Here is a 23,071-nt window from a genome sequence, read left to right as displayed (position 1 = left end):
AACAGGACTCTGTTTCAAAATAAAAGAATAAGAGCCAGGCATGGCGGCACACATTTATAATCCCAGTATTTGGGAGGCTGAGACAGGAGGAGCAGCTCATTTCAGAACAAACTCAGAGGTGCCCATTACCCAATTTATATTTTTTGTGTGTGGTGGTGCTGGGAATTGACCAAGAGGCACTCTACATCTGAGCTAAGCCCCCAGCCCTCGTTATTTTTTTAGTTTTGAAATGGGGTCTCGTTAGGTTGCTGAGAGTCTCATTAAGTTGCTGAGGCTAGCCTCAAACATTCAATCCTCCTGTCTCACTCCTCCGAGTACGTGGATTACAGGCATGCACCACCATGCCCAGCTCCACTACTAAATTTAAAGACTTACTTTAACTGGGTGTTAAACCCAGGAAAATTTACCACCTCTAAACCACACCCCAGCCCTATTCTATTTCTTATTTATTTTTATTTTTAATTTTTTGTGGTACTGGGGGTGGAACCCAGGGGCTTTTCTACCTCCGGGCTATACTCCCAGACCTATTTTCTACTTTATTTGGAAACAGGGTCTCACTAAGTAGCTGAGGCTGGCTTTGAACCTGCGCGATCCTCCAGTCTCAGCCTCCCAAGCGCGGGGATTACAAGTGTGCGCCACCACGCCCGGCCCTATTCTATTTTTAAATTTTGAAACAGGTCCTAATACTGGGTATGGTGGTGCATGCCTGTCATCCTGTACTTGGGAAGCTGAGACAAAAGAGTCATAGGTTTGAGGTCAGTCTCAGCAAGTTGTGAGACTCTCATCAATCTAATGAGACTCCATTTTCAAATAAAATAGAGCTGGGGTATATGTACTAACGCCCCTGGGTTCAATACCCAGTGCCATAAAAGAAAAGAAAGGAAAAGAAAAGAAAAGAAACGGTCTAAGTTGCTGATAGCCTTGCTAAATTGCTGAGGCTGGCCTTGAACCTTTGATCCTTCTGTCTCAGCCTCCCAAGTACTGGGATTACATGTGTGCGTCACTGTGCCCAGCTTAAAGACTTACTTTAAAGCTACCATAATCCAAACACTGTGGTACCAGCATACAGCACAACAAACAGATTACTAGAATACAGAGTTCAGAATAAAATCTCTGCTTATACAGTCATTTGATTTCCACTAAAGACACCATAAAAGACCAATGGAAAAAGGAAAGAGATTAACAAATACTGTTGGAATAACTGGCTATTACTATGGAAAAAACAAACAAATAAACCTACTTTAATTTCCATACCATCCACAAAAATTAATCAAAGGCAGATCAGACATCAAAACGTAAAAGCTGAAAGCATTTTTTTTTTTTTGGTGGTACTACAGATGGAACCCAGGGGCAATCTACCTCCGAACTACAACCCCAGCCCTATTTTTATTCTTTATTTGGAAACAGGGTCTCACTGAGTTGCGGAGTCTACTCACTAAGTAGCTGAGGCTGTCTGCGAACCGCAGTCCTCTTGTCTCAGCCTCCAAATGCTTTGATAACAAGCATGTGCCACCACACCTGGCTGAAATCATATTCTCATAGGAAAATATTTTTCATAATTTGAGAATATCCAAAGATTTGTAAATCACAGAAAGAAATGTAACTACAAGCTGGGCATGGTAGCACACGCTTGTAATCCCAGCATTTAGGACTTAAGTGGCTGAGAAAGGAGGATCGTGGTTCACAGACAGCCTCAGCTACTCAGTGAAGAATCCCTCTGCAACTCAGTGAGACCCTGTTTCCAAATAAAGAATAAAAAATAGGGCTGGGGTGTAGCTCAGAGGTAGAATGCCCTTGGTTCCATCCCCAGTATCACAAAAGAGAGAGAGAAAGAGAAAGAAGAGAGAGAGAGAGAGAGAGAGAGAGAGAGAGAGAGAGAGAGAGGGAGGGAGGGAGGGAGGGAGGGAGGGAGGGAGGGAGGGAGGGAGGGAGATGTAACTAACAAAGAAAAACCCGATAAACTAGACTATAAAATTTAAAACAGTAGTTCAAGCCGGGTGTGGTGGCGCATGGTTGTAATCCCAGCGTTTGGGAGGCTGAGACTGGAGGATCGCGGTTTGCGGACAACTCAAAGATAGAATGCCCTTAGGTTCAATAATCAACATTAAATAATTTTTTTTTCATACTGGAGATTAAACTTGGGGGCTAGATTCTACCTCTGGGCTACACCTCCAATCCTTTTTATTTTGAAATAGGGTCTATTTGTGGAGGGTCTTGCTAAGTTGCTGAGGTAGGCTGTGTATCTGTGATCCCCCCTATGTCTGCTCCCAAGTACTAGGATTACAGGCCTTCACTACCATGCTCACCTAATAAATAATTATATTTGTGTGTGTGGTGCTGGGGTTTTAACCTCTGAGATACACTCCAGCCATATTTTATTTTTTATTTGGAAACAGAGTCTTGCTAAGTTGCCAAGAGTCTCACTGAGTTGCTGAGGCTGGCTCTGAACCTGCAATCCTCCTGTCCCAGCCTCCCAAGTACTGGGTTTATAGATATGTACTACCAGACTCAGCTTAATATATAACTTTTTTTTTTTTTTTGCAGGTCTAGGGATGGAACCCAGAGGCAATCTCCAAGCTACACCCCCCTGCCCTATTTTTTATTTGAAACAGGGTCTCACTAAGTTGCAGAGGGCCTCACTAAGTAGCTGAGGCTGTCCGCGAACCACGATCCTCCTGTCTCAGCCTTCTGAATGCTGGGATTACAAGTGTGTGTCACTATCCCAGCTAATAAATAACTTTTAAAAATTGTGTATTGTACCAGACATGATGGTGCACACCTGTAATCCCAACAAATCAGGAGGCCAAAGCAGGAAGATCACAAGTTCTTGTTCAGCCTCATCAACTTGGGAAGCTCCCATCTCAAAATAAAAAATGCAGCCAAGTGTGGTGGCAAAAATAGGGCTGGGGGTGTAGCTCGGAGGTAGAATGCCCCTAGGTTCAATCCAATAGCATAGTAAAAAAAAAAAAAGAAAAGGCTACATGGGGATGTAGCTCAGTGGTAGAGTACCCTTGGATTTGATCTCTAGTACTACATAAATTTTATATCTGGCTAATGATACACATCCTGAAATACTTATGGAATAAGTGTTCAGATGTTCACCATTTTCTTTGTAACACATAAAAAAAGATGGTGCAAAAATGAATGTATAAACATTTGTAATCCCAGCATTTGGGAGGCTGAGACAGGAGGATCACTTTTTGAGCACCCTCAGCTACTTAGTGAGGCTCTTTGCAGCTCAGTGAGACCCTGTTTCAAAATAAAGAATAAAGAAGCCAGAGCCAGGAGGCATGGTTGCGCATGCTTGTAATCCCACCATTTGGAAGGCTGAGACAGGAGGATCGTGGTTCGCGGCCAGCCTCAGCTACTTACTGAGGGAGGTCCTTTGCAACTCAGTGAGACCCTGTTTCAAAATAAAGAATAAAAATTAGGGCTGAAGGTACAGCTTGGAGGTAGAATTCCCCTGGGTTCCATCCCCAGTACCTCAAAAAAAATAAATAAATAAATAAATAAATAAATAAAATAAAAAAGCCAGGCGTGGTAGCCCACGCTTGTTCCCAGCATTTGGGAGGCTGAGACAGGAGGGTCGTGGTTCGTGGACAGCCTCAGCTACTTAGTGAGGCCCTCTCTAACTCAGTGAGATCCTGTTTCAAAATAAAGAATATAAAATAGGGGTGGGGTGCAGCTCGGAGGTAGAAGTCCTCTGGGTTCCACCCCCAATACAGAAAGAAAAAAAAAAAAAAGAAGGGAGGAAATAAAAAAGAATGAATGTATAACATGTTAATGGCAGAATCCAGGTGATGGGTATTCAGATACTGACTATTCTAATTCTTTCATTTCTCGTATTCTGTCTATGTTCACAATAAAATGTAAAGAAAAATCATGTGGGTCAGCATCATGAGAACACAAGAGATACCAGTCAGGTCTTTTTTATTTTCTTTGGTACTGGGGGTTGAATCCAGTGTCCTTCTCTCTCTGAGGTACACTCCCAGCCCTATTTTTTTTTTTATTATTATTATTATTTTAAATTTTATTTTATTGGTGCACTGTATTCATACATCATAGTGGGATACAAACTTTTGTAGACATACATGCACACATCGCCCAGTCAGCCCCCACCCGATCCCCACCCCATTCTCTCCCCATCCCTCCCTCCCATGCTTGGCTTAGTGGTTGACATCTAGTATTATAGCAATTTATCCAAAATTAAAAATGATAATCTCACATAACAGTTTTATTTGTCTGATACCAAGCTTTTGATGTCTTAAAGATAACATTTCAATATTTCTTTTTGCTTTCTTTCTTACCAGAGAATATTTTTTTCTTTTTTTTTTTAGGTGAAACTATCATATATTTATTTTTCAGAAAAAAATCTATCCTGATATGGAATATGGACTCTAGATTTTTTTTTTTTTATTCTGAAACAAGGTTTTGCTAAGTCCTAAGGGACCCCACCAACTTGCTAAATCTGGCCTGGAACTTACAATCTTCCTGTCTTGGCCTCCCAATTACTAGGGTTGTAGGCGTGTACCACCACGCTCAGCCCACCAGTCAGGTCTGTGAAGACAGAAACCCACTGCAGCAGGACACACTCACCTTATCTTTGTAAGTATCAGGCAGTGACTTGGCTGTCTCTGTGTCTTCAGGAAGATTAATATAAAATCCCAGAACATCTCCCTGTCCGTAGCCAGAAGAGTAGTGTTTTCCAATAGACTGGTGGAACTTCGTTCCCTTTTTGCTTCTCCAAGAATAGCTAAATTTATCATAACCTAAGGGAGCCTGAAGGTTACCTGTCTCAATGAAAATGTAAGAAAGTCAGAGGATTACAAGTCAACCTTGGTTGCCAAAAAAAAAAGTATTCTATTTCTTTTTTCTTTCTTTCTTTTTCTTTTGGTGGTACTGGGGTTCCTGGAAACCCTTCTACCTCCGGGCTACACTCCCAGACCTATTTTTATATGTTTTTATTTGGAAACAGGGTCTCTTAAGCCAGCGTGGCTGGCTTCAAACCAGCGCGATCCTCCTGTCTCCGCCTCCCAAGCGCGGGGATTACAAGCGCGCGCCACCACGCCTGGCTTTTTTTTGATACTGGGATTGAACACAAGGTTATTCGACTTCCAAGTTATATCCCCAGCCCTTTTTACTTCTTTTTATTTTGAAGGAGGTTCTCAATAAGTTGCCAAAGCTAGCCTCAAACCTATGACTCAGCCAGGATCTGCCTCTGTCTTTTCCTATAAATTCTGGATGTTTTTATACCAATGTATTTTTGTTTTGTGTTTTTGTACTGGGGATTGAACCCTGGGACATTCTACCTCCAAGTTATACCCCCAGCCCTATTTTTTATTCTTTATTTGGAAACAGGGTCTCATTAAGTTGTGGAGGGCCTCATAAATTGCTGAGGCTGGCCTTAAACCTATGATCCTCCTGCCTCAGCCTCCCAAGCACTGATATGACAGGTATACGGTATGTGCCACCATGCCTGGATAGCCAAAAATCCTAAAGCTTTAGATAGCTGAAAATCTCTCTTCCTCCTATTATACCCACACGATGGCCCCAGCTTACCTAGGGGCTGGGACCAACCCAGCCTGGCAGCAGTGTCTGGCGGCATCTCATCCACAGTGATTTCAAAGTACCAGGCACCTTTCCGCACACCATGAGAGGCTCGCACCATGGAGTAGCCCTTCTCTCCAACCACAGTTAGCCGGTCATCAGAGATTTTTAACTGGGGAGCTGCAGTGACGGACAACAGAGGCCTGCAACTTATTTGAGGTACTTGGGAGACAATGAGCCCTTTAACATTCCAGGAATACAATATCAAAAGTGAGAAACATTGTGTTTGAAATATTAATTCAGTAGCCTAAAAGTCCCAATATAAGATCCTCAGAAAAAGAGAGGGAGAAAAAGGAAGACAGATATTTAAGTCATCTCTGGTTATTTATGATGCTAGAGATCGAACCCAGGGCTTCACATCAACTAGGCAAATGAGTGGTGGAGCAACCCTGGGTTCAAGCCCCAGTGCCACAAAAACAATGAAAATGCATGTATGTATGTATGTACATACAGATGGATGAAAGGGAGGGAGGAGATGAGAGAACGGAAAATCACATAACAAGCAGCATAATAGTCACTGCTACCAGTAAGACCTACTGACGAGCTGCGTGTGGTGGCACATACTGGTAATCCCAGTACTTGGGAGGCTGAGACAGGAGGATCCCAGGCTTGAAGATAGCCTCAACATGTAGTAAAACTCTCATCAAACTAATGAGACCCCGTTTCCAAATAAAAAATAAATAGGGCTGGCTGGGAACACAGCTGAGGTTGGAATGCCCTTGGGTTCAATCCCTAGCTGGGATTGGGCTGGGATATAGCTCAGTGGCAAATCACTTGCCCTGCAAGTACAACACCATTCTGGGTTTGTTCTTTTTTTCCTTTTTGCGGTACCAGGGATGGAACCCAGGAGCATTCTACCTCCTAGTTACACTCCCAGCCCTATTTTTTTTTTTCCTGGTGGTAATGGGGTTCTTGGAAACCGTTCTACCTCCGGGCTACACTCCCAAACCTATTTTATATTTTTATTTGGAAACAGGGTCTCTTAAGCCAGCAAGGCTGGCTTCGAACCAGCGTGATCCTCCTGTCTCTGCCTCCCAAGTGCAGGGATTACAAGTGTGCGCCACCACACCTGGTCCTATGTTTTTATTCTTTATTTTGAAACAGGGTCTCACTGAGTTGCAAAAGGCCTAAGTAGCTGAGGCTGTCCGCGAACCCATGATCCTCCTGTCTCAGCCTTCCAAATACTGGGATTACAAGCATGCACCACCACACCCAGCGGCTACTCTGGGTTTGATCCTGAGTACCAAAACAAAAGACAGAAAGAAAAAAAGAAAAAGTCGGGCATGGTGGCACATACATGTGAGACTCTATTTCCAAATAAAATTAAATAGGAACCAGGCATGGTGGTGCAGGCTTTTTATCCCAGTACTTGGGAGGTTGAGATTGGAGGATCACAGGTATGTAGCCAGCCTCAGCTACTTGGTAAGGCCTTCCCCAACTTAGTGAGACTTTGTTTTAAAATAAAGAATAAAAAAACAGGCTGGGGGTGTAGCTCAGAGGTAGAATGCCCCTGGGTTAAATCCCCAGCACGGACAGCTGGGCTGGTGGTGCATGCCTACGATTCCAGTACTTGAGAGGCTGAGTCATGAGGTTTAAAACCAGTTTCAACAACTCAGTGAGGCTTGCATCAACTTATGGAGACCCTGTTTCCAATAAAAAAAATAAAATAAGGCCGGGCATGGTAGTGCATGCTTGTAATCCCCAAGCTTGGGAGGTGGAGACAGGAGGATCGCGCTGGTTTGAAGCCAGCCTTGCTGGCTTAAGAGACCCTGTTTCCAAATAAAAATATAAAAATAGGTCTGGAAGTGTAGCCCAGAGGTAGAATAGTTTCCAGGAACCCCAGTATCACCAAAAATAAGTAAATAAATAAATAAAAATAAAACAAAATAAAATAGGACTAGGGGTCTAGCTCAGAGGTAGAATGCTCCTGGATTCAATTCTCACAATAAAAAAAGAAATGAGCCGGGCGTGGTGGCGCACGCTTGTAATCCCCGCGCTTGGGAGGCAGAGACAGGAGGATCGCGCAGGTTCGAAGCCAGCCGCGCGTGCTGGTTTAGGAGACCCTGTTTCCAAAATGAAAATGTAAAAATTAGGTCTGGGAGTGTAGCCCGGAGGTAGAAGGGCTTCCAGGAACCCCAGTACCACCAAAAAAAAAAAAAAAAAAAAAAAAAGAAATGAAAGGAAAAATAAAGAAAGCCCAAGATGATAGTAGTTTATGGATAACCTCAGCTACTTAGTGAGGCCCTTTGCAACACAATGAAACTGTTTCAAAATAAAGAATAAAGCCAGGCAAGGTGGCCCACACCCAGCATTTGAGAGGAAGAGACAGGAAGATCGCAATTCACAGATACCCTTAGCTACTTAGCAAGGCCCTTCATAACTCAGAGAGACCCTGTTTCAAAATAAAGAATAAAAAATAGGGCTGGGGGTGAAGCTCAAAGGTAGAATGCCCCTGGGAACTCAGTACCGCAAATAATAATAATAATAATAATAATAATAATAATAATAATAATAATAATAATAAGAAGTAATGAAAAATAAATAAATAAATGCAATGTAGGATTCTAGGAAAAAAGACATTAGCCAGGCATGGTAGCACATGTCTGTAATCCCAATACTTGGAGGCTGAGACAGGATTGCAGGTTGGAAGCCAGCCTCAGCAATTTAGTAACTCTCAGTAACTATGTGAGAACCTGTCTTAAAATAAAATTATAAACTGGGTATGGTGGTGCATGCTTGTAATCCCAGCATTTGGGAGGCTGAGACAGAAGGATCGCGGTTCTCGGGACAGCCTCAGCTACATAGTGAGGCCCTTTGCAACTCAGTGAGGCCCTGTTTCAAATACAGAATTAAAAACAGGGCTGGGGGTGTAGCTCTAAAGTAGAATGCCTCTGGGTTCTATGTCCAGTACTACAAAACAACACACACACACACACCAGGTGCACCCTTGTAATCCCAGTACTTGGGGAACCGAGATAGGAGGGTTGCAAGTTCATAGCCAGCCTCAGCAAACTGTCAGACCCTCAACTTAGTGAAACCCTGTTTCAAAATAAAGAATAAAAATAAATTGGGCTAGGAGTGTAGCTCAAGGTAGAATGCCCTGGATTCAATCCCAAGTACTGCAAATAAATAAATAGAAGAAAAGAAAAAGAAAAACAGATGTTAGAGGAAAATTGGCGACAAACTGTTAGTACAGATTTAGTATCCCTAGATGGGTGTGGCGGCACACGCTTGTAATCCCAGCATTCGGGAGGCTGCGACCAGAGGATTGTGGTTTGCGGACAGCCTTAGCTACTTAGTGAGGCCCTCCGTATCTTAGTGAGACCCTGTTTCAAAATAAAGAATAAAAAATAGGGCAGGGAGCTGGGCGTGATGGCGCATGCTTGTAATCCCAGCATTTGGAAGGCTGAGACTGGAGGATCACGGTTCGTAGACAGCCTCAGCTACTTAGTGAGGCCCTTTACAACTCAGTGAGACCCAGTATCAAAATAAAGAATAAAAAATAGGGCAGGGGGTGTAGCTCGGAGGTCAAATGTCCCCGGGTTCCAACCCCAGACCCACAAAAAAAATTTAGTATCCCTTATCTAAAATGCTTGGGACTGAAGTATTTCAGATTGCAAAGATTTTCAGATTTTAGAATATTTGCATAGACATTACTTGGTTGAGCATCTCTAATTCAAAAATCCTAAATGTGAAATCTAAAATGTGCTCAAAAGGTTTCAGATTTCAGACCATTTTAGATTTGCAGAATGGGGATGCTCTGTATTTCAAATGTATAAGACATTATCATTAGAAATTTGATGAGAAATTCTCTGTATCATTTTTGTAACTTTACATTAAAATAAAAATTAGTTCAAAGTAGAAAAATTTAAAAATGTATGTTGGAGCTGGTCATGGTGGCATATGCTTGTAATCTCAGTACTTGGGAAGCTGAGACAGGAGGATTACAGGTTCACAGACAGTCTCAGCTACTTAGTGAGGCCCTTAGCAACTTAGTGAGACCCTGTTTCAAAATAAAGAATAAAAAATAGAGCTGGGGATATAGCTTGGAGGTAGAATGCCCCTGGGGTTCAACACCCAGTACCAAAAAACCCCCCAAAACCAAAAAAAAAAAAAAAAAAAAGTACATTGGTATAAAACATCAGAACTTACAGGAAAAGAGAGATAGAAATGATTTCTCACACATTCTGGTTGAGTTTAATTAAAGATGAGGATAGGGCAGTGATAACAGACTGAGATGTCTACCTAATCTTAGACTGAACAAAGCTGATGATAGCAGTTTCAATTCTGTAGTTCATATGATCACTGGTATCTTCCATACCTCGATCATGCAGGGCTAGCAAAACTCGTTCGTACAAGCAGGCTCTGTAAAGGTCTCCAGGAATAGGTTTCCCTGCCCAGCAATCAAGCTCAAGCTTCTCAGGGTCAGGAGCATGTGGATCAGGCTCAGCTAGAATATATCGATAGCCATCTTTGTTGAACGGGTGTTCCAAGGGGTAGCCATGAGGGGGAAGACGCTGAGCAGAAAACAAAGGATCACTGCAGGGGAAAAAAAATCAAGAAAGTAAAACTGAGCTGAACATGGTGTCTCGTGCCTATAATCCCAGCTACTAGAGGCTAAGGCAGGAAGACTGCAAATTTGAGGCCAGCCTGGGCAGCAACAACAAATACATTATAGCACAGTCTCAATAAATAACAGTGCCGGGCATGGTGGTGCAAGTTTGTAATCCGCATGCTTGGGAGGCTGAGACAGGAGGATCGCGCAGGTTCTGAGCCAGCCTCATCTGGATTAAGAGATCCTGTTTCCAAATAAAATATAAAACAGGCCTATAAGTATAGCCCAGAAGTAGAAGGCCCCTGGGTTCCATCCCCAGTACCACCAAAATAAATAAGAAAGAAAAAACAAAAACAAAAAACAAACACTAAAACCTCCTCTAAGCTGACAGCATACTAATCGGTAAGAAAGACCTCTGATTCCTATTTTCCTGGGCACATAGGCCACTTCATAACACACAAAAATTTTTAAGCCCAGGGGCATTCTACCCTCTGAGTTATACCCCCAGCCCTATTTTTTATTCTTAATTTTGAAACAGGGTCTTACTAAGTTGCAGAGGGCCTCACTAAGTAGCTGCGGCTGGCTGCGAACCTGTGATCCTCCTGTCTTAGCCTCTCATGTACTGGGATTACAAGCATGTGCCACCACGCCCAGCTCATGACAAATGTTTTTCTAACTCAGATCATCCTGCCCCCTGCAGGCAAAAAGGGAAATGTAAAGATCACTTTATTTAGCAAAGTAGTTTTGGTTAAATTATTTGTATCTGTAGGGAATAAAGAGTGATTTGAAACCAGGTGTGGTATGTACCCTTGTTAATTGTAGTACTCAAGAGTCTGAAACAGAAGGATCACAGATTTTGAGGATAGCCTCAGCAAGCAGTGAGATTCTCAGCAACCTACCGAGATTTTGTTTCAAAATAAAAACAAAATAGGGCTGGGGGTGTAACTTGGAGGTAGAATGCCCCAGGGTTCAATGTTCAGTAACACACACACACACACACACACACACACACACACACACACACACACACACACGAGTAATTTGGCTAGAAACTGACCACTTTTGGTGGTTCTTAAGCATGAACTGCTTGTTGTCTGTGCAACTGAGCCAGTACATATTATGGGAAAAAGGGAGTAGAAAATGATTTAGGGTGGTTTAAAACACACACACAAAGGCCGGGCGTGGTGGCGCACGCTTGTAATCCCAGCATTCGGGAGGCTGAGACAGGAGAATCGCGGTTCGCGGACAGCCTCAGCTACTTAATGAGGCCCTCTGCAACTCAGTGAGACCCTGTTTCAAAATAAAGAATAAAAAATAGGGCAGGAGGTGTAGCTCAGAGGTCCAATGCCCTGGGTTCCACCCCCAGACCCGCAAAAATAAAATTAAAACACACACACACAAGCCAGATACTTAATGAGGCCCTTTACAACTCAGTGAGATCCTGTTTCAAAAAAAAAAAAAAAAAATTAGGGCTGGGGCAGAGCTCGGAGGTAGATTGCCCTGGGTTCCAACCCCAGTACTGCCAAATACACACACACACACACACACACACACACACACACACACACACACACACGACTTAACTCAGGGGCATTCTACTTTTGAGCTACACCCTCAGCCCCATTTTTTATTTTATTTTGAAACAGTCTTGCTAGCTGCTGAGGCTGTCCCTGAACCTTCTTTTTCCTGAGGCCTGCCAAGTACTGGGATTATAAGCACGCACCACCATGCCCACCCTGGGCTCTATTTTTGTAATAACAAGTTCATAAAACAGGATACCTAGCCTGGAGTTATTCTGCTCCTCAAAGTGTTCAATGCAAAAAGAAAAATGGACACACTTTGAAGCCTCAGACACTCGAGCTCCTGAAGAACACTTGCTCTTTCCCCAATATGGACCCTCCCAGCTCCAAATACTCAAAACAGTGCTGGGTGGGAAATGCGTTCTCCCACCTCCGGGCCTTCTTGGTGGTCCCTGTAGTTCCTCCATCCTGCTGCTTGCGCTTAGCTCCTCTTCCTTTTCCACTGCTTCCTGCTGCAATTCCTCCTTTGAATAAAAGGCAAGATCACTTTTGTGGATGGGGACCGACGCACCCAATGTGCATTTGTAACACCACAGGAGGATTTCCTTCCCAAAGCATCATAAATTTCAGTTTGGTTCTGAAAGATCAGCTGAGCGTCTCACAGCCCAGAACACTGACAGTAAGCGCAAATGAACCTGCCACTGTTATCTGTGTTACATCTTCAGCCTTTCTTTTACTTTCTTTTCCCTTTCTTTCTTTCTTTCTTTTTTTTAAATAGGCACTGGGAATTGAATCCATGCCATGGGCACTCTACCACTGAGCCACACACCCAGCCTTTATTATCGTTTTAATTTGAGACAGGGTCTCACCAAGTTGTTAAGGCTGGTCCCGAACCTGCGATACTCTTGTCTCAGTCTCCCAAGTACTGAGAGCACAACACCATTATGCCCAGATTTCAACCTTCCCTTTTTTTTGGTGGTACTGGGGTTGCAACCCAGGGGCATTCTACCTCTGAGCTACATCCCCAGCCCTATTTTTTACTCTTTATTTTGAAATAGGGTCTCACTAATTGGCAGAGGGCCTCACTAAGTAGCTGAGGCTGGCCGCGAAGCTGGATCCTCCTGTCTCAGCCTCCCAAATACTGGGATTACAAGCGTGTGCCACCACACCTGGCTTCAGCCTTTCTTTCTTAATGGACTGCATCTACTAGTGCACTTTCTGAAGATGTGACACAAAGGTATTTGTACTCATTCAGATTCTAAGCACCCATAGGCAAAAAGAATGAAAGCAACTGTGTGGATAGTTTAAATACACACCTCCATAATGAAAGTGTCCTCACTTTCACTCCCTTGAGCAGCACAAGGGGCCCATAAACATAATAAAGGCACAGCTGCTGAGCACTCAGCTTCAAAGTACATCAGACATGGAGAACAGAAACCCAAGTACCAAAAGGTGTTTCTCTCCAGTGCTGAGAGATGTCCAACATGATTATACATGACACAAAAAAGAAGGGTTTAAATTTAGTAGACAATTTTTAGTTTATGTCCACAATTTATTAAAATTGTGCCAGTGCACAAAGATTGAGATTGGACTATTCTGCTATTCTGGCTAGTAGAATTAAGGGTAAGTAATATCAAAAGACAATTTACATGTATATAATGTGGTGTGGTATGTGTGTGCATATATATATGTGTGTGTGTGCATATATATGTATGCATGTATATATATATGTGGATTTTGCTTGTTAGTTTGTCCTGTACAGTCCTGGGGATTGATTCCAGGGCCTTACTCATTAGGTGAGTGCTCTACCACTAAGGCACACCCTCAGCCCTAATAACTTATATATTTTATTTTATTTATTTGGGGTGTGTGTGTGTGTGTGTGTGTGTGTGTGTGTGTGGTAGTGGGGATTAAACCCTGTCTACCTCCAAGCTACACTCCCAGCCCGATGTTTTATTCTTTATTTTGAAACAGGGAATCACTGAGTTCTGGAGGGCTTCAGTAAGCAGCTGAGGCTGGCCACGAACCCAGATCCTCCTGTCTTGGCCTCTCAAATACTGGGATTACAAGCATGTGACACCATGCCCAGCTAATTTATATATTTTATATATAAAAATGTAGTTATATACTGAGGCCACAAGAATACTACTTGTGTGTTTCCAAAACAGGTACTCTGAAATTTTTGTCCAATTCTATAATTCCTCTCAGTTAAATTTGTTTTTTCCCCTTTCAGAAACTGTCCCTGAACTGCAGGAAAACACCTTTATGTAAGCTGCATGGAGTACTACAGGTAAATCTGGCATTAACAGCAGTTCTATTGCAAGAAAAGGATCAAGACAAAGAGGAGAGGTCATATTCTGCATATACAGGGCCAGATTCATACAGAAATTCCTCCTATGAACACATCAGACGTTAATCCTAGTTCTCGTCAATCAAAAACTTCTTTTTTCCCCCAGGTTTGGGGATGGAACCCAGGGGCATTCAACCTCTAAGCTACACTCCCTGCCCTATTTTTTACTCTTTATTTTGAGACAGGTCTCACTAAGTTGCGGAGGGCCTCACTAAGTAGCTGAGGCTGTCCGTGAACCGCGATCCTCCATTCTCAGCCTCCTGAATGCTGGAATTACAAGTGTGCGCCACCCTCCCAGCTAATCAAAAACTATTAAACTTTTTTTTTTTTTTTTTTGCAGTACTAGGTATTGAGCCTAGGACTTCTTACTTCTTACATACTAAGGAAGCGCTCTATCTACCACTGAGCTACACCATCAGCACTTAAAAAATTTTTTTTATTTTGAGACAAGATCTTGCTAAGTTGTCCAGTCTGGCCTGGAACTTTCAATCCCCCTGCCTAAGCCTCCCAAGTAGCTAGTATATTACAGGTATGTGCCATCACAACTGGCTTAATTTTTCTTTTTTCTTTTATTTTTTTGTGGTGCTGGAGATTGAAACTAGGGACATTCTACCTCCAAGCTACACCCCCAGCCTGATTTCGTGTTATTATTATTATTATTATTATTATTATTATTCTGCGGTACTGGGGATGGAACCCAGGGGCACTCTACCTCTGAGCTACACCCCTAGTTCTATTTTTTATTCTATTATTTTCCCCCCAATACTGGGGATGGAACCCAGGGCCATTCTACCTCCGAGCTATACCCCTGGCCCTATTTTTTTATTCTTTATATTTTGAAACAGGGTCTCACGAGTTGCCAAGGCTAAGTAACTGAGGCTGTCAGTGAATCGCGGTCCCCATCTTAGCCTCCCAAATGCTGGGATTACAAGTGTGTGCCACCATGCCTGGCTTATTCTTTTATTTTTAAACAGGGTCTCATCACTGAGTTGCAAAGGGCCTAAGTAGCTGAGACTGCGAACTGCGGCCCTCCTTTCTCAGCCTCTCAAATGCTGGGAGTACAAGCAGGCGCCACCACACTGGCATTCAATTTTTAATTTTTTATCTTGAAACAGGGTCTCAGTAAGTTTCAGGGTACCTCACTAGCTGAGGCTGGCTGTGAACCCAGATCCTCCTGTCTCAGCCTCCCAAATACTAGGATTACAAGGATACACCACCATGCCTGGCTTTTTTTCCCCCCTTTTGTACTGGGGTTGAACCCAGGGGCATTCTGCCTCAGAGCTACATCCCCAGCCCTATTTTTTACTTTTTTTTTTTTTTTGGTGGTACTGGGGATGAACCCCTTCTACTTCTGGTAACACTCCCAGACCTATTTTATATTTTTTTATTTGGAAACAGGGTCTCTTAAGCCAGCAAGGCTGGCTTCAAACCTGCATGATCCTCCTGTCTCCACCTCCCAAGCACAGATTACAAGTGTGCGCCACCATGCCTGGCTTATTTTTTACTTTTTGAAAGGGCCTCACTAAGTGACTGAGGCTGGCTATAAAACATTGATCCTCCTGCCTCAGCCTCCCAAGTACTAGGATTACAAGCATGCACCACACCTGGCTTTTATTTTTTAATATCTATCTATCTATCTATCTATCTATCTATGTGTGTGTGTGTGTGTGGTATACTGGGGGTACAACCCAGGGGCTTTTCTACCTCTGGGCTATACTCCCAGACCTATTTTTTCTTTATTTGGAAACAGGCTCTCACTAAGTTTCTTAGCGCCTCACTCAGTAGCTGAGAGGCTGGCTTCAAACCTGTGTGATCCTCCTGTCTCAGCCTCCCAAGTGCTGGAATTTCAAGTGTACGCCACCATGCCAGGACCTTACTGGTCTCACTACTTGCTGAGGCTATCCTTGAATCTGTGATCCTCCTGTCACAGCCTCCCAAGTACTGGGATTACAGGCATGTGCCACCACACCTGGCTCTGGCTTAAGTTTTTTTACGATATTATTTCCATTTTAATAATTCTAAGGGAACAGTTTTAGCTCCAATTTGAACAGAACACACAAAACTAGGGGAGTGCTGGCCATGTTAGGCAGAATATGACAACATACAAGCTTTTAATTACTAACATAAAACTGGAACTACTTTCACATTAAGTGCTACTGCCACCACTTTCACAATGCTTTAAAATGACTTAGTTTTAGTTTCTACCACAACTCAGCAAAAAGCATTTTCCAAACCACAAAATACTTAAGTCTGAGAGGCAGAAGGAAGACAGAGGAGGAATTCACCTCCCAAAGTGGCTCCACCTGTAACAACAAAGTGGCACCATGTATTTGTCAAAAACAAATAGGAAAACATGGTGTAAAAAGATAAGCAATATACCTAACTATTCCCAACCCATCTTATAATGTCACTGTGGAAAGGGTTATTTAAGATTTCCCGCTCCAAAAACAAGTTAATGACATCATATGTCAGATGAAGAGCTAGCCACCCTCCCAGCTATCCTACTTCTCGTTATGTTATTATGTTATCATCAGTAATGAAGAGCACTCCCCTATTAGGTTACCAAACTGAAAACAAAACAATTAAAAAAAAAAAACCTGCGGAAGTGGTCAATCTATATAGTAATATTGTCATTGAATATGCTCTAGTTTCAGACAAAAAGAAAATTAGAAGACGGATATAGGAAGACTGTTAAGTAATGCCTGAATTTTGAAAAAAGAGTAGAAAGGAAATGAATCATTCTAATTTAAGTGTTAATTATGAAGATGAGGAATCTAATATAAACATAGTAAATCTGACTTTGGGGCATGTATGAATTCAATAGCTTAAAAATACTTCAGCAATGAAACATTTGAAGGCTCACCGTTAAGATTCCCACTGGTGGACATGGTGCTGCTTTGCTTTTGGTTGTCATACGCAGGGCCAATGTTACTAAGATCCTACAAGAAAAAATGTCTAATTAAAAAAAAGGAAGCTAAGCCGGGCATTGTGGCGCATGCTTATAATACCAGTATTTGAGAGGCTGAGATAGAAGGATCGCAGTTCTTGGACAGCCTCAGCTACTTAGTGAGGCCCTCTGCAACTTAGTGAGACCCTGTTTCAAAATAAAGAATAAAAATATAGGGCTAGCCGGGCGTGGTGGCGCATGCTTATAATCCCCGTGCTTGGGAAGCTGAGTCAGGAGGATCACACAGGTTTGAAGCCAGCTTCAGCTGAGTGAGGCTCTCAGCAACTTAGTGAGACCCTGTTTCTAAATAAAAAATATAAAATAGGTCTGGGAGTATAGCCTGGAGGTAGAAAGCCTCTGGGTTCCACCCCCAGTACCACCAAAAAAAGGGCAGGGGCATTTGACCTCCGAGCCACACCCCCTGCCCTACTTTTATTCTTTATTTTAAAACAGGGTCTCACTAAGTAGCTGATGCTGTCCACAAACCGCGATCCTCTGATCTCAGCCTCCTGAATGCTGGGATTACAAGCGTGCGCCACCACGCCCGGCAACCCAATTGTTTTTTTCTTTATTTTGAAACAGGGTCTCAGCCAGGCATGGTGGTGCACACTTGTAATCCCCGCGTCTGGGAGGCTCAAACAGGCCTTGTTTCAAAATAAAGAACAGAGAAGGGCAGAGTGGCACACACTTATAATCCCAGCATTTGGGAGGCTGAGACTGGAGGATCACGGTTCGCGGACAGCCTCAGCTACTTAGTGAGGCCCTCCACAACTTCGTGAGTCCCTGTTTCAAATTAAAAAATAAAAAATAGGGCAGATAGTATAGCTTGGAGGTTGAATGCCCCTGGGTTCCATCCCCAGACCTGCAAAAAAACAAAATAAAACAACAACAAAAAAAAAGAAAAGAAAAGAAAAACACAAAACAGAATGAAGAATAGCCAAGTGTGGTACACACGCCTGTAATCCCTGTACTTGGGAGGGAGGCTGAGACAGGAGGACTGCAGGTTCCAGGACAGCCTCAGCAAGTAATGAGACTCTCATCAACCTAGCAAGACCATGGTTCAACCCCTAGTACCAAAATAAATAAATAGGGTTAGGGTTGTAGCTTGGAGGTAGAATGCCTGGGTTCAATTCCTAGTACCGCAAAACAAACAAACAAACAAACAAACAATGCTGGCACACTTGTAATCCCTGCGCTTGGGAGACAGAGACAGGAGGATCGTGCTGAGACCCTGTTTCCAAACAAAATGTATAAAATAGGTCTGGGAGTGTAGCCGGAGGTAGAAGGTTTCTAGGAACCCCAGTACCACCAAAAACAAAACAAAACAAAACAAACAAACAAAAAAACGGGTCTCACTAAATTGCTGAGGCTGGTCTTGAACCTAAGATCATCCTGTTTCAGCCTCCCAAGTTCTTGGGCAACAGGTTTGTGCTGTTGTACCCAGCTATATATTATTATTCTTTCTTTTTTTGCAGTGCTGGGGATTGAACCCAAGGCCTTGTACATGTTAGGCAAGTGCACTACACTGAACTACACCCTCAGCCCTCCAAAAGTTTTAACAGCAAAAAAGAGAGCAAGAAGCCTACTAATGTACCTGGTCCAAAAGTCCAAATTTGGGGTAATCTTCTTCCGGGTCTTTGCTCCCTGGATCAGGGTGTTCCTTTACCAAGAATACATCTCTTTCCTTACTCTAAAAGGAAACAACATCCTAATATTAATGGAAATGTTATACTTAGCAATATGAAATACATCATCTATCATGAGCTCCAAAAGTCTATACCTCTAGTTGTAAGCTTCAAAAGAATGATAGTAGCCGGGCATGGTGGCACACGCTTGTAATTCCAGCATATAGGAGACTGAGACATAAGGATTGTGGTTCAAGGTCATCCTCAGTTACTACTTAGTGAAGCCCTTTGCAACTCAGTGAGACCCTGTTTCAAAATAAAGAATAAAAAATAGGGCTGGGGGTGCAGCTCGGAGGTCCAATGCCTCTGGGTTCCACCCCCAGTACCACACACACACACACACACACACACACACACACACACACACACAAAAAAAAAAAAAAAAAAAAAAAGCATTGTTTTACTCTCCCATTAGAAAAAATAAATTTTGTTTTTGGTACTGGGACTTGAAGCCAGGGGCATTCTACGTCTGTGCTACACTCTCGGCCCTATTTTATTTTTTTGGTGGTGGTACTGGGGATGGAACCCAGGGGCCTTCTGCCTCTGGGCTACACTCCCAGACCTATTTTATATTTTATTTGGAAACAGGGTCTCTTAAGCCAGCTAAGGCTGGCTTCAAACCTCCTGCGTGATCCTCCTGTCTCAGTCTACCAAGCATAGGGATTACAAGCGTGCGCCACCACACCCGGCTGGCCCTATTTTTTTTGTGGTACTGGGGATGGAACCCAGGGGCATTCTACCTCCAAGTTCCACCCCCAGCCCTATTTTTTATTCTTTATTTTTGAAACAGGGTCTCACTGAGTTGCAAAGAGTCTAAGTATCTGAGGCTGTCCGTAAAACCGAATCCTTCTTGTCTCAGCCTTTCAAATGCTGAGATTACAAGCTTGAGCTAACAACACCGGGCTAGCCCTATTTTATTTCATTATCTTTTTTGTGTGTGGTACTACAGATTGAATTCAGTGGTGTTCTACCTGCAAGCTAAACCACCACCCGATTTTTTATTTCTTTTTAAATAGGGCCTCTTTAAGTTGCTGAGGGCCTTGTTAAGTTACTGGAACTGGTTTCAAAACCTATGATCCTCCTCTGTCAGCCTCTGAAGTATTGGGATTATAATTTACCAATATGCCTGGATTTTTTCTTTTTCTTTTTTTTGCGGTACTGGGGATGAAACCCAGTGGCATTCTACCTCTGAGCTATACCCTCAGCTCTATTTTTTATACTTTAGTTTTGAAGCAAGGTCTCATTGAGTTACAAAGGGCCCCACTAAGTAGTAGCTGAGGCTTTCCGGGAACTTCGATCTTCCTGTCTCAGCCTCCCAAATGCTGGGATTAGTCATGTATCTCCATGCCCAGCTTGTTCTCATTTTCTTATTAATCACAGAATTTCAAAGACTAAAAAACAGCGGTTTTCCAAATGTAAAGTCAATTTAACTTTAATCTACTTACCATTGTTTTTACAATGTTATTTGGCCAAGTCATTTTCCCAGGTCTCTGTCTGGTCGTCATACACTCCCAATATTTATCAATAAATGGTATAATATCCTAGAGTTTTAAAACAAAATATAGTAAGACTTCTACAGCTGCTTTAATTTAAACAGTTCATTAATTTTTTGTGTGTGTGTGCAACTGGGGATTGAACCCAGGGGCATTCATTCTACATTTCATCTATATCCCTTGTCCGATTTCATTATTATTATTTTAATAGGGTCTCCCTAAATTGCTGAGTCTGGTTTCAAACCTGCAATCCTCCTGTCTCAGCCTCCCAAGTGCAGGTGTGTGTCACCATGCCCGACTTATAGCTGCCTTTAAAGTGATGCTCACAAACCGAGTGTGGTGGTGCATATTTGTAATCCAAGTACTTGGGAGGCTGAGACAAGGGGATCACAGGTTCAAAGCCAGCCTCAGCAAACTAGTGAGAACCTGTTTATCTCAAAGAATAAAAAAAAGTCTTGAAGCCAGGCATGGTGGTACACACTTGTAATCCCAGGACTTAGGAGGCTGAGACAGGATTGCACAGGTTCAAAGCCAGCCTCAGCAACTTAGTGAGGCTCTCATCAGTTTAGTGAGAATCTGTTTCCAAATAAAAAATAGGTCTGGGAGTGTAACCCAGAGGTAGAAAGCCCCTGGCTTCCATCCCCAGTACCCCCCCCCCCCACACACACACAGCCTTGGGATATAGCTTGGAGGTAGAATGCCCCTGGGTTCTTTTTTTTTTTTTTTTTTTTTTGGTGGTACTGGGGATGGAACCTTTCTACCTCCGGCATACACTCCCAGACCTATTTTATATTTTTATTTGGAAACAGGGTCTCTTAAGCCAGCACGGCTGGCTTAGAACCTGTGCAATCCTCCTGTCTCCACCTCCCAAGCGCGGGGATTACAAGCGTGCACCACCATGCCCGGCGTAGAATGCCCCTGGGTTCAATATCCAATACTAAGCCAAAAAAAAAAAAAAAAAAAGTAATGCTCACAAACAGAAAATAGTGATACTGCAAGGCATAGAGGTGCATACTTGTAATCCCAGTATTTGGGAGGCTGAGACAGGAAGATCGCAGGTTCGAAGTCAGCCTCAGTTACTTAGTGAAGTTTTCTCTAACTCAGTGAGACCCTGTTTCAAAAATAAAAAGACTAGCCGGGCGTGGTAGGGCACACTTGTAATCCCTGCGCTTGGAAAGGGGAGACAGGAGGATCGCGCAGGTTCGAAGCCAGCTGCGCTGGCTTGAGAGACCCTGTTTCCAAATAAGAAAGTATAAAAATAGGTCTGGGAGTGCAGCCCAGAGGTAAAAGGGTTTCTAGGAACCCCAGTACCACCAAAAAAAAAGAAAAGACTAAAACAAATAGGACTGGGGGTGTACCTCGGAGGTAAAATGCCCCTGGATTCCATCTCTGGTACTGGAAAAAAAAAAAGAGAATAAAAAATAGGGCTGGGGGTATAGCTCGGAGGTAGAATCCCCCTGCTGGATTCTATCTTCAGTATCACAAAAAAAAAAAAAAAAAAAAAAAAAAAAGTATGCCAGGCGTGGTGGCACACTCCTGTAATCCCTGCGCATGGGAGGTGGAGACAGGAGGGTCACACAGGTTCGGAGCCGGCCTTGCTGGCTTAAGAGACCCTGTTTCCACATAAAAAGGTAAAAAAATAGGTCTGGGAGTGTAGCCCGTGGGAGTGTAGCCCAGAGTTAGAAGGGCTTCAGGAACCCCAGTACCACCAAAAAAAAAAAAAAAAAAAAAAAAAGTAAAATTAGAAAGTCTGTGGGTGTAGGTCAGAAGTATAATGCCCCTGAGTTCCATTTCCAATACTGAAAACAACCAATCAAAAAAACAATTCTTAGCAGGGCGTGGTGGCACAGGCTTGTAATCCCCACACTTGGGAGGCTGAGACATGAGGATCACAGAGGTTCAAAGCCAGCCTCAGCTACTTAGTGAGGCTCTCAGCAACTTTTTATTTGGAAACACTGTTTCCAAATAAAATATAAAAAAAATAGGCCTGGGAGTAGATACTGGAGGTAGAAAGCCCCTGGGTTTCATGCCCAGTACCACTAAAAAAAAAAAACCCAAAAAACAATTCTTTGTGTGTATGTGAGGGGGGGGGGCAGAGGTACTGGGGATGGAACCCAGGGACTTTCTACTTCTGAGCTACACTCCCAGACCTATTTTATATTTTATTTGAAAACAAGGTCTCACTAAGTTACTGAAAGCCTCACTAAATAGCTGAGGCTGGCTTTGAATCTGCACAATCCTCCTGTCTCAGCCTCCCAAGTACTGGAATTACAAGTGTGTGCCACTACACCTGGATGTTTATTTATTTATTTACTTATTTATTTATATTTTTTGGAGTTCTGGGGATGGAACCCAGGGGCATTTGACCTCTAAGCTACACCCCCTGCCCTATTTTTTATTCTTTATTTTGAAACAGGGTCTCACTAAGTGTGGAGGGCCTCACTAAGTAGCTGAGGCTGTCCACAAACTATGAGTCTCCAGTCTTGGCCTCCTGAATGCTGGGATTACAAGTGTGCGCTACCACGCCTGGCAGATGTTTTTATTTTTTATTTTGAAACAGGGTCTAAATTTTGATGCTAGCCTCAAACCTGAGATCCTGTCTTACCCTCCCATGTACTACACACCACCATGCCCAGAAGTTCTTTGCTTCTATGAGGCCAATCAGAATTACTTAAGGATTCATAATACTAATAGGCAAGGCAAGTGATACATAGTAGGAAATTAATAAATCATGTGAAATAGAATCCAGAAAGTCGTGTGTGTGTGTGTGTGTGTGTGTGTGTGTGTGTGTGTGTGAAGTTGGGAGTGAACCAAGGGGCATTCTTTCTCTGAGCTACACCTCTAGCCTTATTTATGTTTTTTGCGATACTGGGGATTGAGCCCAGGGGCATTATACCCCTGAGCTATACCCTCA

General features: G+C 43.0%; 1 protein-coding gene across 3 annotated transcripts in view; it reads right to left on the bottom strand.

Annotated features, from left to right (window-relative positions):
• The window catches only part of ASH2L (ASH2 like, histone lysine methyltransferase complex subunit), a gene marked incomplete at both ends in the record, with an annotated part of 39,498 nt that overhangs the window by 6,389 nt on the left and 10,038 nt on the right, over positions 1–23,071 (bottom strand). For 2 of the 3 annotated variants that reach the window (XM_080710866.1, XM_080710867.1), the window contains 7 exons: positions 4,597–4,790; positions 5,560–5,727; positions 9,929–10,146; positions 12,113–12,206; positions 16,896–16,971; positions 18,574–18,669; positions 20,110–20,205. In XM_080710866.1, coding sequence (XP_080566992.1) covers positions 4,597–4,790; positions 5,560–5,727; positions 9,929–10,146; positions 12,113–12,206; positions 16,896–16,971; positions 18,574–18,669; positions 20,110–20,205 — 942 coding nt within the window. Of the gene's footprint in view, positions 1–4,596; positions 4,791–5,559; positions 5,728–9,928; positions 10,147–12,112; positions 12,207–16,317; positions 16,336–16,895; positions 16,972–18,573; positions 18,670–20,109; positions 20,206–23,071 lie in introns of all 3 variants that reach the window. The other variant, XM_080710868.1, reaches the window with a different exon arrangement.

The sequence above is a fragment of the Muscardinus avellanarius genome (assembly GCF_963383645.1).
Source record: "Muscardinus avellanarius genome assembly, chromosome: 14".
Taxonomy (NCBI): domain Eukaryota; kingdom Metazoa; phylum Chordata; class Mammalia; order Rodentia; family Gliridae; genus Muscardinus; species Muscardinus avellanarius.
The sequence above is the reverse complement of the archived record's forward strand: the minus strand, read 5'-3'. Positions and strand labels throughout refer to the sequence as shown.